Here is a 19,396-nt window from a genome sequence, read left to right as displayed (position 1 = left end):
CACCATTTCTGTCCTCCGCGTTATCCTAAATCCTTATCCCTTCCTAGTGCTATATAGTCGTAATGACTTGGCGCTTCCTCATGATAGTTCCCTGCCCTTCTAGGAAGGTAAATGCTGCTTTGCGCTACGCTTTACAGCATGCTGCTCTGCGCTACGCTTTACAGCATGCTGCTCTGCGCTACGCTTTACAGCATGCTGCTCTGCGCTACGCTTTACAGCATGCTGCTCTGCGCTACGCTTTACAGCATGCTGCTCTGCGCTACGCTTTACAGCATGCTGCTCTGCGCTACGCTTTACAGCATGCTGCTCTGCGCTACGCTTTACAGTATGCTGCTCTAGTTCAGAGCAAATACTCTAAAAAAAACCTATAAGCATTATAAATGCTAAAAACAAAAATTCTCAAATATATTAGAAAAACAAAGTAATAATTCTTGGCAGGGCCAAAACTGTCACCACAATATTAAATCTATAACATTAACAACGTCTTCCTGTTGTTAAGCACACGTAAGGTAAGGTAATTATCAAGAGTTAATTATCTTCTGATGACACAGAGTCTGTATACAGTGCCTCCATCATCATTAAAATGACAAACTTAATCTTAAGAATTGTCAGAAACTCATATCATAAAGAACATTGTTAAAAGTCTGAAGCAGAGTGTAGCCTTGTATTCCTCAGTGGCTACCTTGGGGGCCACACAACACCCCACCTGACCAACACACCACCTGACCAACACACCACCTGACACACACACCACCTGACCAACACAACACCTGACAAACACACCACCTGACAAACACATCACCTGACAAACACAACACCTGACACACACACCACCTGACAAACACACCACCTGACAAACACACCACCTGACAAACACACCACCTGACAAACACACCACCTGACCAACACAACACCTGACAAACACACCACCTGACAAACACACCACCTGACCAACACAACACCTGACAAACACACCACCTGACAAACACACCACCTGACCAACACCCCACCTGACAAACACACCACCTGACAAACACACCACCTGACAAACACCCCACCTGACAAACACACCACCTTACAAACACACCCCCTGACAAACACCCCACCTGACAAACACCCCACCTGACAAACACACCACCTGACAAACACACCACCTGACAAACACACCACCTGACAAACACCCCACCTGACCAACACAACACCTGACAAACACCCCACCTGACAAACACCCCACCTGACAAACACCCCACCTGACAAACACCCCACCTGACAAACACCCCACCTGACAAACACACCACCTGACAAACACACCACCTGACAAACACACCACCTGACAAACACACCACCTGACAAACACACCACCTGACAAACACCCCACCTGACAAACACACCACCTGACAAACACCCCACCTGACAAACACACCACCTGACAAACACCCCACCTGACAAACACCCCACCTGACAAACACACCACCTGACAAACACACCACCTGACAAACACCCCACCTGACAAACACACCACCTGACAAACACCCCACCTGACAAACACACCACCTGACAAACACCCCACCTGACAAACACTCCACCTGACAAACACACCACCTGACCAACACACCACCTGACAAACATAAAAAATGCCAAACGTACAATAAATCCCAAATTGAGGTAGAAAAATGCTGTCCAATAAATCCGGTGCCGCTGAAAGATGGTCTCCCTGTGATCCCGCGAGGTAACGTCAGCCTTAAGGTTGTACGTAAGCGTTAATCCCCTTGTTTGTCGACCTGTTTACTCAGCACAGCTAAACGAGTTGGACAAGCCGCTGGGACGGTGTCTTCATTCACATGTGAGTGACGCAGGCAAACAAACTCGCTCCCTCGCGCCAAATATAAGAATTTAACGAAGCTTTTTTTCTTTTTCACAAAACTTTACTTGTTAATATATTTCATAGGCCTGACAGCCGAGTGGACAGCGCTCGGGATTCGTAGTCGTGAGATACCGGGTTCGATCCCTGGCGGAGGTGGAAACAAATGGGCAGAGTTTCTTTCACCTTGATGCCCCTGTTTGAATAGCAGTAAATATGTACCTGGGAGTTAGACAGCTATTACGGGCTGCTTCCTGGGGGTTATCTTGAGGTTATCTTGAGATGATTTCGGGGCTTTTTAGTGTCCCCGCGGCCCGGTCCTCGACCAGGCCTCCACCCCCAGGAAGCAGCCCGTGACAGCTGACTAACACCCAGGTACCTATATTTACTGCTAGGTAACAGGGGCATAGGGTGAAAGAAACTCTGCCCAATGTTTCTCGCCGGCGCCTGGGATCGAACCCAGGAACCACAGGATCACAAGTCCAGTGTGCTGTCCGCTCGGCTGACCGGCTCCTTGTGGTGTGGTGTAACAAAAAGGAGGCCTGGTCGAGGACCGGGCCGCGGGGGACTTTAAGCCCCGAAATCATCTCAAGATAACCTCAAGATAAGAGAAGAGAAGATAGCCTCTTTAAATTGGTCATATCATTGCATTATATATGTGTCAAGCTGCAGACACAAGCACGTCACAGTTATGCCTTGAGGAGCTGAGATCAGTCAAGGATAACAAGGAGTCAGGCAAGCAGATATCAAGCAGGTATGAAGCAGATATCAAGCAGGTATCAAGCAGATATCAAGCAGATATCAAGCAGGAGTCACAATTAACGTGTCGACTTTGGATTCATATATTAGAGTGCAAAGATCATGGCAAACAATTTTGTTTAAAGAGGGGAGGTCCAGTTATTTATACGCGCTCCACTACTCATGGTAGTGGAAGCCATCTCTCGCTGATACCTCCAGCTGCTCGGGTTTTCTTCCTATTGGGGAGTGTTCGTACATGCTGCTGTGTCCACTCACAGGATGAGTGGCGCTGCCCAATACTGTCACTATGGCGGTGTGTCCACTCACAGGATGAGTGACGCTGCCCAATACTGTCACTATGGCGGTGTGTTCACTCACAGGATGAGTGACGCTGCCCAATACTGTCACTATGGTGGTGTGTCCACTCACAGGATGAGTGGCGCTGCCCAATACTGTCACTATGGCGGTGTGTCCACTCACAAGATGAGTGGCGCTGCCCAATACTGTCACTATGGCGGTGTGTCCACTCACAGGATGAGTGGCGCTGCCCAATACTGTCACTATGGCGGTGTGTCCACTCACAGGATGAGTGACGCTGCCCAATACTGTCACTATGGCGGTGTGTCCACTCACAGGATGAGTGACGCTGCCCAATACTGTCACTATGGCGGTGTGTCCACTCACAGGATGAGTGGCGCTGCCCAATACTGTCACTATGGCGGTGTGTCCACTCACAGGACGAGTGACGCTGCCCAATACTGTCACTATGGCGGTGTGTCCACTCACAGGATGAGTGGCGCTGCCCAATACTGTCACTATGGCGGTGTGTCCACTCACAGGACGAGTGACGCTGCCCAATACTGTCACTATGGCGGTGTGTCCACTCACAGGACGAGTGACGCTGCCCAATAAACTCGCCCCTCGGGGCAAAATTTAAAAACAAAATTAAAATTTACCTCCAGCTGCACGATAAAACTGGTGCAAGGAGCAATCAGTGTAAACAACTGATCAACAAATGCAACAGCACGGATCAACATACTGATCAACAGCACAGATCAACAGCACAGATCAACATACTGATCAACAGCACGGATCAACATACTGATCAACAGCACGGATCAACATACTGATCAACACAGCACGGAAAATTCGACAAAGGCTAGCAAGCTCAGAAGAACTAGATCTCACTTCCTGGTAGTCACAGATAGACAAGTGCCGATAGGGAAGCGCACACGCTGCGTGGGAAGGTTGGAGTCTTGTGTAAACACGGCGAGGAGGCTTGACTGAGGGAGGTGTGGGGGGTGTCACCCCCTGATGAACAACTCCCCCCCACTGACCCCCGGGGTGAGGAAGAGGGGGTGAAAGGTGGGGGTGGTGGCGGCCCAGGGCGAGGTGGCTGTTGACCTTGCCAAGATGCTAATGACCCCCAAGGGGTGGAGTTTAATTACTTTCATGTTTCATCTCAGGTTGTTGGTGTGAGTGGCGGGAGGAGATTATAGGCATTGCACCCCGGGGGTTGCAAGCTGGCAGCCTTGACATGCTTGCTGACAATGCAACAGGGGGGGGGTGCAACACGACAGCAACAGTAGCGCAGTTGTAAGACCTCTTCCGTTAACAGTATTGCACTCATGGATGTCTGGTGTTTGGATGATGAGTAGAGGAGGCAGGTGAAGAGTAGGGAAGGTAGGGGAAGGGTAGGGGAAGGGTAGGGGAAGGATAGGAGCAAGGGTAGGGGAAGGATTAGGGGAAGGTGGTGAAGAGTAGGGGAAGGTTAGGGGGAGGGTAGGGAAAGGTTAGGGGAAAGGGTAGGGGAAGGTTAGGGGAAGGGTAGGGAAAGGGTAGGGAAAGGGTAGGGGAAGGTTGGGGGAAGGGTAGGGGAAGGTTAGGGGGAAGGGTAGGGGAAGGTTAGGGGGAGGGTAGGGGAAGGTTAGGGGCATGGGTAGGGGAAGGGTAGGAGCATGGGTAGGGGAAGGGTAGAGAGGTTAGGGGAAGGTTGGGGGAAGGGAAGCTGATAAAGGAGAGGAAATGAGGTGAAAGAGATAAAGTAGTGAGAGCCAGGAAAAGTGAAGGATGTGGCAGGTGGTGATGAAGGAGAAGGATGGTGATGAAGGTGGGTGAAGATGCTGGTCAAGAGTAGGGAAGGTGGAGACGCAGGTGTAACGGGGAGTAGTTAAGATGTTGGGAAAGTTCTTCACCACTATATTGACGTTCTGTGAAATAGTGTAATAGTTGGGACATGGTCCGTAATAGTTGGGACATGGTCCGTAATAGTTGGGACATGGTCCGTAATAGTTGGGAGATGGTCCGTAATAGTTGGGACATGGTCCGTAATAGTTGGGACATGGTCCGTAATAGTTGGGACATGGTCCGTAATAGTTGGGACATGGTCCGTAATAGTTGGGACATGGTCCGTAATAGTTGGGACATGGTCCGTAATAGTTGGGACATGGTCCGTAATAGTTGGGACATGGTCCGTAATAGTTGGGACATGGTCCGTAATAGTTGGGACATGGTCCGTAATAGTTGTCACATTATCGGATGGGACCATGGCAGTTCGCTTGTCAATCAACTGGTTTACAGTAGGCTTCCTGAGCCTACTGGGCTCTATCATATCTACATTTGAAACTGTGTATGGAGTCAGCCTCCACCACAACACTCCCTAATGCATTCCATTTACTAACAACTCTGACACTGAAAAAGTTCTTTCTAATGTGTCTGTGACTCATTTGGGTACTCAGTTTCCACCTGTGTCCCCTTGTGCGTGTACCACCCGTGTTAAATAATCCATCCTTGTCTACCCTATCAATTCCTCTGAGAATCTTGCATGTGTTGATCATGTCTCCCCGAGCTCTTCTGTCTTCCAGCGACGTGAGGTGCAGTTCCCTCAGCCTTTCCTCGTAACTCATGCCTCCTTAGTTTCGAGTGCAATGAAGCTGTGTGTGTGAGAGTGGAGCTGTGTGTGTGAGAGTGGAGCTGTGAGTGTGAGAGTGGAGCTGTGTGTGTGAGAGTGGAGCTGTGAGTGTGAGAGTGGAGCTGTGTATGTGAGAGTGGAGCTGTGTATGTGAGAGTGGAGCTGTGTATGTGAGAGTGGAGCTGTGTATGTGAGAGTGGAGGTGTGTATGTGAGAGTGGAGCTGTGAGTGTGAGAGTGTAGCTGTGAGTGTGAGAGTGGAGCTGTGAGTGTGAGAGTGGAGCTGTGTGTGTGAGAGTGTAGCTGTGAGTGTGAGAGTGGAGCTGTGAGTGTGAGAGTGGAGCTGTGAGTGTGAGAGTGGAGCTGTGAGTGTGAGAGTGGAGCTGTGAGTGTGAGAGTGGAGCTGTGAGTGTGAGAGTGGAGCTGTGTGTGTGAGAGTGGAGCTGTGAGTGTGAGAGTGGAGCTGTGTATGTGAGAGTGGAGCTGTGTATGTGAGAGTGGAGCTGTGTATGTGAGAGTGGAGCTGTGTATGTGAGAGTGGAGGTGTGTATGTGAGAGTGGAGCTGTGTATGTGAGAGTGGAGCTGTGAGTGAGAGAAACATCGGCTGACACAGGCATCGTCAGCAGCTGCCGTGCACACGTCAGGACACTCTCACCACCAACATTAAGACACATTCTTGCACTAGTTCCCTCAGTGAAGACGCCAGAGTGAGAGCCACCATTCCTTTCCGAGACTGTTACATCTAGGAAGGGCAACTTGTCCATCACTCTCCATCTCGTAAGGGAAACAAACTAATCACCAACGTCTGCTGGAAGGCTTCTTTAAACTGAAGCAAGCATTTCCTATCAGGTATTTGCAAGAATATATCAACATACCTCCAGTAGAAGTCAGGTTCTAACTCCATATTAACTTCCCATACGACACAGAGAAGAAAACCTTAACAACGCCATCTATTTGTTTGCACATGGGACCATCAGGGCACAGGAAGGATGCCTCTTTACCATATACATCAAGTAGTTTCCTAAATAAGACTTCTTGGGTTAAAGAGAATACAGACTGGATCCTGATGAACTGTGCGCAGTAACATTCTAACAGTCGTATTCATGGGCACGTCGGTGAACAGTGACTCAAGTTTCAGGGGAGATCACACATCCAATGCTTGCAATCCCTGCAATTAAATTGACATATTCCTGTGATCGACGTGATGCGAGAGCGCATGGCACGCATGGAGTCAGCGGGGTGTTGAGTCCCTTAACGGTGACTCTCACACGAGGCGAGGTTTAAATTTTTTAAATTTTGCCCCGAGGGGCGAGTTTATTGGGCAGCGCCACTCATCCTGTGAGTGGACACACCGCCATAGTGACAGTATTGGGCAGCGCCACTCATCCTGTGAGTGGACACACCGCCATAGTAACAGTATTGGGCAGCGCCACTCATCCTGTGAGTGGACACACCGCCATAGTGACAGTATTGGGCAACGCCACTCATCCTGTGAGTGGACACACCGCCATAGTGACAGTATTGGGCAGCGCCACTCATCCTGTGAGTGGACACACCGCCATAGTGACAGTATTGGGCAGCGCCACTCATCCTGTGAGTGGACACACCGCCATAGTGACAGTATTGGGCAGCGCCACTCATCCTGTGAGTGGACACACCGCCATAGTGACAGTATTGGGCAACGCCACTCATCCTGTGAGTGGACACACCGCCATAGTGACAGTATTGGGCAGCGCCACTCATCCTGTGAGTGGACACACCGCCATAGTGACAGTATTGGGCAGCGCCACTCATCCTGTGAGTGGACACACCGCCATAGTGACAGTATTGGGCAGCGCCACTCATCCTGTGAGTGGACACACCGCCATAGTGACAGTATTGGGCAGCGTCACTCATCCTGTGAGTGGACACACCACCGCCATAGTGACAGTATTGGGCAGCGCCACTCATCCTGTGAGTAGACACACCGCCATAGTGACTGTACTGGGCAGCGCCACTCATCCTGTGATTGAACACACCGCCATAGTGACAGTATTGGGCAGCGCCACTCAGCCTGTGAGTGGACACACTGCCATAGTGACAGTATTGGGCAGCGCCACTCAGCCTGTGAGTGGACACACTGCCATAGTGACAGTATTGGGCAGCGCCACTCAACCTGTGAGTGGACACACCGCCATAGTGACAGTATTGGGCAGCGTCACTCAACCTGTGAGTGGACACACCCCCATAGTGACAGTATTGGGCAGCGCCACTCATCCTGTGAGTGGACACACCGCCATAGTGACAGTATTGGGCAGCGTCACTCAACCTGTGAGTGGACACACCCCCATAGTGACAGTATTGGTCAGCGCCACTCACCCTGTGAGTAGACACACCGCCATAGTGACAGTATTGGGCAGCGCCACTCATCCTGTGAGTGGACACACCGCCATAGCAGCATGTACAACACTCCCCAATAGGAAGAAAACCCGCTGGGTTGTTCATCCTGTCACTGTGTATCGTGATAGTCACCTACCCATATCCAAGCTTGTATTCTTCACCAGCTGTCGACACGTGAAGTTCCCTACGCCTCTGTTCACCCAGCAGGGAATGGGTACCTGGTTGTTAAACTGTTCAGCGGATCGTATTCCGGGGAAAATTGGGATTAAGGACCTGACCAAAACGCTGTGTGTGCTGGTGGTTGTACGCGAATGTAACAACTCTTGTATGTTTCAAGAGTTTATATATATATATATATTTCAAGAGTTTATATTGTTTATATATATATATATATATATATATATATATATATATATATATATATATATATATATATATATATATATACACACACACACTGTGTGGTGTACAAGGCATAAACCTATTATCATAAAAATTAATTTGTAATTAATAACATTCATGGTAGGTTCTCCAAGATAGGTGAAGGTGAAGGGGGGTAGAGTGCAGGAGGCCAGGGGGGTGGGGGGAGATGAAGGGGGCACTGGGGAGGGGGTAGAGGAGGGAATGGGGGGGTGGGAGGTGGTGAGCTGCACAGCACAACAGGTTCGGAGAGTTGCCAGCGGTCACGACGATCAACGGCATGTTAACCCAGAAGCTGGCGTGTGCGGGGAGGCAAGTCCCCACCACAACCCCGGCACCGTCTGGACTCACCCCCACACCCCTCTCCAATGCCCCCCTCCCCTCCCCCGACCCACCAGCACCCCTCCTTCACCCGGACCCCGCCATGTGAACCACCCCAGTCTTCCAGTGTAGTTCCTCAACGCTGCACAAGTCGCTCGGGTCCCCCTCCACCCATACATGCCCAGTTGTGCCCCAGGGGTGTCACCCAGGGCGCCCCGACCCCTGGCGCCAGTAGTCACGGTGTCACCCAGGACGCCCCGACCCCTGGCGCCAGTAGTCACGGTGTCACCCAGGACGCCCCGACCCCTGGCGCCAGTAGTCACGGTGTCACCCAGGACGCCCCGACCCCTGGCACCAGTAGTCACGGTGTCACCCAGGACGCCCCGACCCCTGGCGCCAGTAGTCACGGTGTCACCCAGGACGCCCCGACCCCTGGCACCAGTAGTCACGGTGTCACCCAGGACGCCCCGACCCCTGGCGCCAGTAGTCACGGTGTCACCCAGGACGCCCCGACCCCTGGCGCCAGTAGTCACGGTGTCACCCAGGACGCTCCGACCCCTGGCACCAGTAGTCACGGTGTCACCCAGGACGCCCCGACCCCTGGCGCCAGTAGTCACGGTGTCACCCAGGACGCCCCGACCCCTGGCGCCAGTAGTCAGGGTGTCACCCAGGGCGCCCCGACCCCTGGCGCCAGTAGTCACGGTGTCACCCAGGACGCCCCGACCCCTGGCGCCAGTAGTCAGGGTGTCACCCAGGGCGCCCCGACCCCTGGCGCCAGTAGTCAGGGTGTCACCCAGGGCGCCCCGACCCCTGGCGCCAGTAGTCAGGATGTCACCCAGGACGCCCCGACCCCTGGCGCCAGTAGTCAGGGTGTCACCCAGGGCGCCCCGACCCCTGGCGCCAGTAGTCAGGGTGTCACCCAGGGCGCCCCGACCCCTGGCGCCAGTAGTCAGGGTGTCACCCAGGGCGCCCCGACCCCTGGCGCCAGTAGTCAGGGTGTCACCCAGGGCGCCCCGACCCCTGGCGCCAGTAGTCAGGGTGTCACCCAGGACGCCCCGACCCCTGGCGCCAGTAGTCAGGGTGTCACCCAAGGCGCCCCGACCCCTGGCGCCAGTAGTCAGGGTGTCACCCAGGGCGCCCCGACCCCTGGCGCCAGTAGTCAGGGTGTCACCCAGGGCGCCCCGACCCCTGGCGCCAGTAGTCAGGGTGTCACCCAGGGCGCCCCGACCCCTGGCGCCAGTAGTCAGGGTGTCACCCAGGACGCCCCGACCCCTGGCGCCAGTAGTCAGGGTGTCACCCAGGGCGCCCCGACCCCTGGCGCCAGTAGTCAGGGTGTCACCCAGGGCGCCCCGACCCCTGGCGCCAGTAGTCAGGGTGTCACCCAGGCGCCCCCACAACAGGCTGGAGGACCACGTGGTTGGGCACGTAATACTGGCTGGCTCGCTGGCCTGCGGCAGTCCTTCCATGATCTGTTTGAGTTCCAGTGTGCGCGCGCACGCACGTGCGTTCACGCCACGAGCATATTCGCCCACACGCACACACACACGCGCCAGTGCGTGTTATGGTGGTGTTATGGCGCCGGTGGTTGAGCGGACAGCACGCTGGACGCGTGATCCTGTGGTCCCGTGTTTGATTCCGGGCGCCGGCGAGAAACAACGGGCAGAGTTTCTTTCATCCTAATGCTCCTGTTACCTAGCAGTAAATAGGTACCTGGGGCTTAGTAAGCTGTCACGGGCTGCTTCCTTGGGTGTGTGTGTGTGGTGTGGAAAAAAAATAGTACTTAATAACAGTTGATTGACAGTTGAGAGGCGGGCCGAAAGAGCAGAGCTCAACCCCCGCAAACACAACTATGTGAATACACACACACACACACACCACCACCACCACAAACAATAAACATCAACATGGGTTATGGACAGGGAAATCGTGCCTAACAAACCTTTTGGAATTCTATGAAAAAATAATGAGGATAAGACAGGACAGAGATGGTTGGGCAGACTGCATATTTCTGGACTGCCAAAAAGCCTTTGATACAGTGCCGAACATGAGACTGCTATTCAAACTCGAGAGGCAGGCGGGGGTGGGGGGAAAGGTCCTAGCATGGATAAGGAACTACCTAACAGGAAGGAGCCAAAGAGTTACGGTAAGGGGCGAGAAGTCGGACTGGCGAACAGTAACGAGTGGAGTACCACAAGGATCGGTGCTGGGATCAATTCTATTTCTAGTACATGTTAACGACTATGTTTACAGGAGTAGAGTTCTACATGTCGATGTTTGCGGATGACGCAAAGTTGATGAGAAGAGTTGTGACAGATGAGGATTGTAGGATCCTCCAAGAGGACTTGAACAGGTTGCAGAGATAGTCAGGGGAATGGTTACTGGAGTTCAACACGAGCAAATGTAAAGTTATGGAAATGGGACTAGGGGATAGGAGACCAAAGGGACAGTACACAATGAAGTGGAACTGCCTATCTGTGACGACGCGAGAAAGAGACCTGGGCGTGGACGTAACACCTAATCTATCTCCTGAGGCACATATAAATAGGATAACGACAGCAGCGTACTCTACACTGGAAAAAGTTAGACCATCATTCAGAAATCTAAGTAAGGAGGCATTTAGGGCATTTTACACTGCCTACGTGAGGCCAGTCTTAGAGTATGCCGCCTCATCATGGAGTCCCCATCTGAAGAAGCACATAAAAAACTGGAAAATGTTCAGAAGTTTGCAACGAGACTCGTCCCAGAGCTTATGAGGGATGGGGTATGAAGAGCGCCTGAAGGAACTGAGCCTTACGACACTAGAAAAGAGAAGGGAGAAGGGGATATGATAGGAACGTATAAAATACTCAGGGGGAATTGACAGAGTGGACATAGACGAAATGTTCACACGGAATAGTAACAGAACGAGGGGACATGGGTGGAAGCTGGAAACTCAGATGAGTCACAGAGATGTTAGGAAGTTTTCTTTTAGCGTGAGAGTAGTGGAAAAATGGAATGTACTTAAGGAGCAGGTTGTGGAAGCAAATTCTATTCATAATTTTAAAATTAAGTATGATAGGGAAATGGGACAGGAGTCATTGCTGTAAACAACCGATGGCTCGAAAGGCGGGATCCAAGAGTCAATGCTCGATCCTGCAGATTCAAATAGGTGAGTATACTATGTGTGTGTTCATCCTGTGTGTCTTCACCCTGACCCACCACCTACACCCTGACCCACCACCTACACCCTGACCCACCACCTACACCCTCACCCACCGCCTACACCCTCACCCACCGCCTACACCCTGACCCACCACCCACACCCCTGACCCACCACCTACACCCTGATCCACCACCTACACCCTGACCCACCACCTACACCCTCACCCACCACCTACCCGCCAAACACACATCGAAACTACGACGTTGCTACAACGTTCGAACAGGATTTAACAAGTTATAAGAACCAATATAACACGTTGTAACAACGTTCTAATACGTCAAAAACACGTTAAGCCAAGATGTAACAACTTTATTACAAATAGTAACAAGCGGAAAATAGGGTCATTTATGGTTTGTGTTTCCAGGGTCCACCCTGACCCACCACCTACACCCTGACCCACCATCTACACCCTGACCCACCACCTACACCCTGACCCACCACCTACACCCTCACATATCACCTACACCCTGACCCACCACCTACACCCTCACCCACCACCTACACCCTGACCCACCACCTACACCCTGACCCACCACCTACACCCTGACCCACCACCTACACCCTGACCCACCACCTACACCCTGACCCACCACCTACACCCTGACCCACCACCTATCACCTACGCCCTCACCCACCACCTACACCCTCACCCACCACCTACACCCTGACCCACCACCTACACCCTGACCCACCACCTACACCCTGACCCACCACCTACACCCTGACCCACCATCTACACCCTGACCCACCACCTACACCCTGACCCACCACCTACACCCTCACATATCACCTACACCCTCACCCACCACCTACACCCTCACCCACCACCTACACCCTGACCCACCACCTACACCCTGACCCACCACCTACACCCTGACCCACCACCTACACCCTGACCCATCACCTACACCCTCACCCACCACCTACACCCTCACCCACCACCTACACCCTGACCCACAACCTACACCCTGACCCATCACTCAGGGCTCCCTACAGGCCGGCGGGCACCAGAGGCTGAGTCACCTACATAATAGGATAAATACCGCCCCATAATGTCCTGATGACACCAATTGTCCAGTTTAACCTTCTCCTTTCTTCACACAATCTTCCACCCTCCCCCACAATCTTCCTCTCTCCTCCACAATCTTCCACCCTCCCCCACAATCTTCCACCGTCCGCCACAATCTTCCACCCTCCTCCACAATCTTCAATCCTCCCCCACAATCTTCCATCCTCCTCCACAATCTTCAATCCTCCCCCACAATCTTCCATCCTCCTCCACAATCTTCCATCCTCCTCCACAATCTTCCACCGTCCGCCACAATCTTCTACCCTCCTCCACAATCTTCCACCGTCCGCCACAATCTTCCATCCTCCTCCACAATCTTCAATCCTCCTCCACAAGCTTCCATCCTCCTCCACAATCTTCAATCCTCCCCCACAATCTTCCATCCTCCTCCACGATCTTCCATCCTCCTCCACAATCTTCCACCGTCCGCCACAATCTTCTACCCTCCTCCACAATCTTCCACCGTCCGCCACAATCTTCCATCCTCCTCCACAATCTTCCACCCTCCTCCACAATCTTCCACCCTCCTCCACAATCTTCCACCCTCCTCCACAATCTTCCACCCTCCCACACAATCTTCCACCCTCCTTCACAATCTTCCATCCTCCTCCACAATCTTCCACCCTCCTCCATAATCTTCCACCCTCCCCCACAATCTTCCATTCTCCCCCACAATCTTCCATCCTCCTCCACAATCTTCCACCCTCCTCCACAATCTTCCATCCTCCTCCACAATCTTCCATCCTCCTCCACAATCTTCCACCCTCCTCCACAATCTTCCACCCTCCTCCACAATCTTCCATCCTCCTCCACAATCTTCCACCCTCCTCCATAATCTTCCACCCTCCCCCACAATCTTCCACCCTCCCCCACAATCTTCCATCCTCCTTCACAATCTTCCATCCTCCTCCACAATCTTCCACCCTCCTCCACAATCTTCCACCCTCCCCCACAATCTTCCACCCTCCTCCATAATCTTCCACCCTCCCCCACAATCTTCCACAATCTTCCACCCTCCCCCACAATTACACGGGTGGTACACGAACAAGGGGACACAGGTGGAAACTGAGTACCCAAATGAGCCACAGAGGGAAGGGAGGAGAAATATCATGAGGAAGCGCCAAGCCATTACGACTATATAGCACTTGGAAGGGATCAGGATAAGGATTTGGGATGGGACGGGGGAAGGAATGGTATATATTAGAAAACCGTTTTCAGTGTCAGAGTAGTTAACAAATGTAATGCATTAGGCAGTGATGTGGTGGAGGCTGACTCCATACACAGCTTCAAATGTAGATATGATAGAGCCCAGTAGGCTCAGGAATCTGTACACCGGTAGATTGACAGTTGAGAGGCGGGAGCAAAGAGCCAGAGCTCAACCCCCGCAAGCACAACTAGGCATTAGATGACAAAGATACCAGCTCTAGCCGTCAGTGTACAAAGAAGACAGCAATAGATGACTGTTTGCAGAAGACAACCTGGAGACGAGACGGTCGCCCTGGCTAGGCAGAGGACGGAGATGGAGTGGGCGGCGGCTGCCCCTGCATACCCGACCTGGCCGCTGCCAACCTCTCCAACAAATGGCTTTTTAATTTCTCCCCAGCCACTAGCTCAATTGACAACTTAGTGTAATTAGCCGATTGGGTAAAAAAAAAACTTGAAGGAAAGAAGATGAAGTTAGGTGTAAGCTACCTTGAAGGGAGGACCCGAGGGAGGGGTAATGAGGCGGCGCCTACAGCGGCAACACCGCCGCGGTCGTTGTTCCCGCCGGCGGCCTTGGCGCGTCCTGCCGCCATGACCGGGCGAGCCTTCCACCGCCTGCATCATCCTCATTTCCCTTCACCGGTTCTCCTAACAACCCCCTGGTTCTCCTCGTGCACCTTAATTATCCCCCCTGTGGTTCCCTCTCAACACGAACGGCTTATCTTATCCTCTCTTTCTCACGCCTGGCTCTCTTATCGGTGTCCGTAGATCTCATTCCCTCATCTGCGGGGGCGATTTTCCTTTGTTTCTCATTACCCCTAATCGTCGCCAGAGATGCGGTTCCTCCTCAGAAGGTTGTCATGGGCCCGTCATGGGTCCTGGCCACCTCCAGTTCGTGGGTCGCCTTTGTTACCCCTTGTCCTTTGAAATTTAAATTTAAATTTTGAAATGTCCTCTTGAGCTCCGATTGCTTCTTGTATATTTAGTTTCCACTGTCTTCCTAGTCTCCATGTAGTATGGTATGTATTATGTATATGTAGTAGGACCATATGTAGTATGGTTCCTTGTCATACCTGACCTTGCTGGCTTAATTCTGGTACTTTGTCTTCTCTTTATAGGTAATGGTGATTTGTTTATGACTTCTCATGGTTCCTAGTGAGTGAGGTTGGTTCCTGTTGCCTTTCTTTACCCTGAGAGGTTAACTTCAAACGGTTCTTAGGATGTCCCCGCGGCCCGGTCTCTGACCAGGCCATCTGGTTCACCTGTCCTGGCCTCCTGGTTCACCTGTCCAGATCCACGCTGTTACAGCTGACGGTCAAATCAAGGGTCCTGTCTGTTCTACGTTGGTTCTACTGGTCTCTAGATCTTGATCTTCTTCCTGGAGACTTCTGGTCTCCTGGGCGACAGCTCTTCGTGTTCCACCAGCACGAATGACGATTCTCTCGTAGAACCAATCCTATTTTATTAGCGGTCTACTCTACGTTGATAGGTGATTCAATTTAATTTTTTTAAATTTTGCCCCAAGGGGCGAGTTTATTGGGCAACGCCACTCATCCTGTGAGTGGACACATCGCCATAGTGACAGTATTGGGCAGCGCCACTCAGCCTGTGAGTGGACACACCGCCATAGTGACAGTATTGGGCAGCGCCACTCATCCTGTGAGTGGACACACCGCCATAGTGACAGTATTGGACAGCGTCACTCATCCTGTGAGTGGACACACCGCCATAGTGACAGTATTGGGCAGCGCCACTCATCCTGTGAGTGGACACACCGCCATAGTGACAGTATTGGACAGCGACACTCATCCTGTGAGTGGACACACCGCCATAGTGACAGTATTGGGCAGCGCCACTCATCTTGTGAGTGAACACACCGCCATAGTGACAGTATTGGGCAGCGCCACTCATCCTGTGAGTGGACACACCGCCATAGCAGCATGTACAACACTCCCCAATAGGAAGAAAACCCGCTGGGTTGTTCAGCCTGTCACTTGTACCCGTTAATGGGTGGTTCCTCCCATGTCCCGTCCATCTACTATTACATGGTTCATGGTAGTTGGTGGTAACACGTGTTTAATAGTTTAATAGCAGCAAGCAATTATAGCGTGTTAGAAGATCTCTCTCTATACCTGGTACCTAGCATAGGTTACCTTGAGGTTACCTTGAGGTGCTTCCGGGGCTTAGTGTCCCCGCGGCCCGGTCGGGGGGACACTAAGCCTAGGTGGACCAAAGTGGATTTTGAGGTGTAGTTGTGATTGTAGTCGTCTTGTTACCACTGACTGAATCACCTGGTTTGTGACAGTGGGCGACGTAGTGGCTACGGCCGGTCGGCCGAGCGGACAGCACGCTGGACTTGTGATCCTGTGGTCCCCGGTTCGATCCCAGGCGCCGGCGAGAAACGATGGGCATAATTTCTTTCACCCTATGCCCCTGTTACCTTGCAGTAAAATAGGTACCTGGGTGTAAGTCAGCTGTCACGGGCTGCTTCCTGGAGGTGGAGGCCTGGTCGAGGACCGGGCCGCGGGGACACTAAAGCCCCAAAATCATCTCAAGATAAGAAGCCAGGCCAAGCCAGGCTTTTGGCTTCAGGCCTCAAGCTGGCCAGCCAGCCAGCCAGCCAGCCAGCCAGCCAGCCAGCCAGGCCAGCCAGCCAGCCAGCCCAGCCAGGCCAGCCAGCCAGGCCAGCCAGGCCAGCCAGGCCAGCCAGCCAGCCAGCCAGCCAGCCAGCCCAGCCCAGCCAGGCCAGCCAGCCAGCCAGCCAGGGCCCCGCTGGTCAACACAGACGGCCTTGAGAAGGCTACTTCACGACGTCATTTCTACCCCTCCCCCCCGGTGGGTGTTCTATTGGCGTGACGTCACACAACAGGAAGAGTACTCATGTGGTGACGTCAGCAATAACCCCTCCCGAGTGCAAGTACTCCCCTAATTAGGTGACACGTACTCACGTGTCACCCACCTACTGTATCTTTGCAGTAACAACCACGACCTACAATCCTTATTGTAGACCCTAAATAAATACATCGTAATATAAGGCAAAACATTTTTTCAAGTTCAAGTATGTTTATTGAGACAAGAAAGTAATACATCTCAAAGGAAAACTAGATTTATTCCTCCAAGGAGTGCCGGACCAACCGGGCTGTGGTGGGTATGTGGGCCTGCGGGCCGCTCCAAGCAACAGCCTGGTGGACCAAACTCTCACAAGTCGAGCCTGGCCTCGGGCCGGGCTTGGGGAGTAGAAGAACTCCCAGAACCCCATCAACCAGGTATCAACCAGGTATCAACCAGGTATCAACCAGGTATCAACCAGGTAACCAGGTAAAGGGATAGAATAGCTTAAGCTATTTCTACCCCCAACATGTTTTGTGTGTGTGTTAAATGGGTATTATTTATTAATAGTTTATTATTAATTATAATTAATTAATAATTATAATTATTAATATTAATCTGAAGTATTCAAAGCTTGTTTGAAGCCTTAATAACTCAAGGTCTTTCGTCAATTATATCAAGCGATTACACAGCCAAACTGCCACAGGATAAATGGTGGGAAATGACAGCTGAGTGGACAGCGCTTCGGATTCGTAGTCCTGAGGTTCCGGGTTCGATCCCCGGTGGAGGAGGAAACAAATGGGCAAAATGTTTCTTTCACCGTGATGCCCCTGTTACCTAGCAGTAAATAGGTTCCTGGGAGTTAGACAGCTGCTACGGGCTGCTTCCTGGGGGTGGAGGCCTGGTCGAGGACCGGGCCGCGGGGACGCTAAGCCCCGAAATCATCTCAAGATAACCTCAAGATAACCCCACGTGTCACAGCTGGTGACATGACAGACAATGGTAGATGCCTTAGAGAAAAAAAGGCTCCAAGGCTGCTCATGTCTGCCAACTGCCAGCACTAACCAGCTGAAGGAACAGACTGTCATCAACCAGCGAGACTTAATAATAAACTGGGCCGAAGGGAAGGTAAACAACCTAATATAGTTGTTACTTAATGAAGCTGTCTGAATGTAATTATGTTACGTGGGTGTTACGTTGAAATTAAGTTGGGTTACGTTATATGAAGACTGTGACGACTGTCTCAAGACGTCTTGTGACGCGTGACAACAACAGGCTCTCGTGACGACGTCACCTACAGTATCATATACCCCTTAACCCCCCCAACACTGGTAACCTCCCCCCCCCACACACCCCAACACTGGCTACTAGCTGAATACATAGAGACGCTAGCATTTGTCAGGTCCTATTTCCTGAAGAGGACCTGGAAGCAGGAGGCCGGGGTTCGACATAGGCAGCAGGGGGCCGGGGTTCGACATAGGCAGCAGGGGGCCGGGGTTCGACATAGGCAGCAGGGGGCCGGGGTTCGACAGAGGCAGCAGGGGGCCGGGGTTCGACAGAGGCAGCAGGGGGCCGGGGTTCGACAGAGGCAGCAGGGGGCCAGGGTTCGACATAGGCAGCAGGAGGCCGAGGTTCGACATAGGCAGCAGGGGGCCGGGATTCGACATAGGCAGCAGGGGGCCGGGGTTCGACATAGGCAGCAGGAGGCCGGGGTTCGACATAGGCAGCAGGGGGCCGGGGTTCGACATAGGCAGCAGGAGGCCAGGATTCGACATAGGCAGCAGGAGGCCAGGATTCGACATAGGCAGCAGGAGGCCAGGGTTCGACATAGGCAGCAGGGGGCCGGGGTTCGACATAGGAAGCAGGAGGCCAGAGTTCGACATAGGCAGCAGGAGGCCGGGGTTCGACATAGGCAGCAGGAGGCCGGGGTTCGACATAGGCAGCAGTAGGCCGGGGTTCGACATAGGCAGCAGGACGCCGGGGTTCGACATAGGCAGCAGGACGCCGGGGTTCGACAGAGGCAGCAGGGGGCCGGGGTTCAAAATGCCACGTACTATTAAGGAGGATATCATCAGCGGCATATGCGAGGCCGGACCTTGCCGGCTACCATAAGAACTGTCATCAATGAGCAGTTCCTTTGTATTTTGTGTGAGTTCTCATGTGCTGTTAACACCACTGGACACCCACACACACACTTGGTGTAGAGGCGCACTCTTGGTTCGGCACGTTATCTCAGGGCGGCCTTGGCACTCACACTCACTCACGCTCTCACACTCACTGCGTGAGCAAAGAGCCTCTCAGCGTGACTGTAACTAGGACAGACAGCAGCGAGCTGTCAAGGGTTAAGTAGCGCTCAGCTGTCAAGACGGCCAGCAAGCGACCTATCACAAAGGACAAACGGTAACAACCAATCGTTACAAGTCGTTACTACCAGTTACCACCTCCCCACCAAGGCCTCCCAGA

General features: G+C 52.6%; 2 protein-coding genes across 2 annotated transcripts; both read left to right on the top strand.

Annotated features, from left to right (window-relative positions):
• Positions 1–8,677: 8,677 nt before the first annotated feature.
• Positions 8,678–10,219, top strand: LOC138359973 (uncharacterized). The gene has a single exon (XM_069319850.1). The coding sequence runs from the start codon at positions 8,678–8,680 to the stop codon at positions 10,217–10,219; it is 1,542 nt and encodes a 513-aa protein (XP_069175951.1).
• Positions 10,220–12,892: 2,673 nt separating this feature from the next.
• LOC138359972 (uncharacterized) lies at positions 12,893–13,876 on the top strand. Its single transcript, XM_069319849.1, has one exon. The coding sequence runs from the start codon at positions 12,893–12,895 to the stop codon at positions 13,874–13,876; it is 984 nt and encodes a 327-aa protein (XP_069175950.1).
• Positions 13,877–19,396: the final 5,520 nt, after the last annotated feature.

Source organism: Procambarus clarkii, chromosome 94 (assembly GCF_040958095.1).
Source record: "Procambarus clarkii isolate CNS0578487 chromosome 94, FALCON_Pclarkii_2.0, whole genome shotgun sequence".
Classification (NCBI taxonomy): domain Eukaryota; kingdom Metazoa; phylum Arthropoda; class Malacostraca; order Decapoda; family Cambaridae; genus Procambarus; species Procambarus clarkii.
The sequence above is the reverse complement of the archived record's forward strand: the minus strand, read 5'-3'. Positions and strand labels throughout refer to the sequence as shown.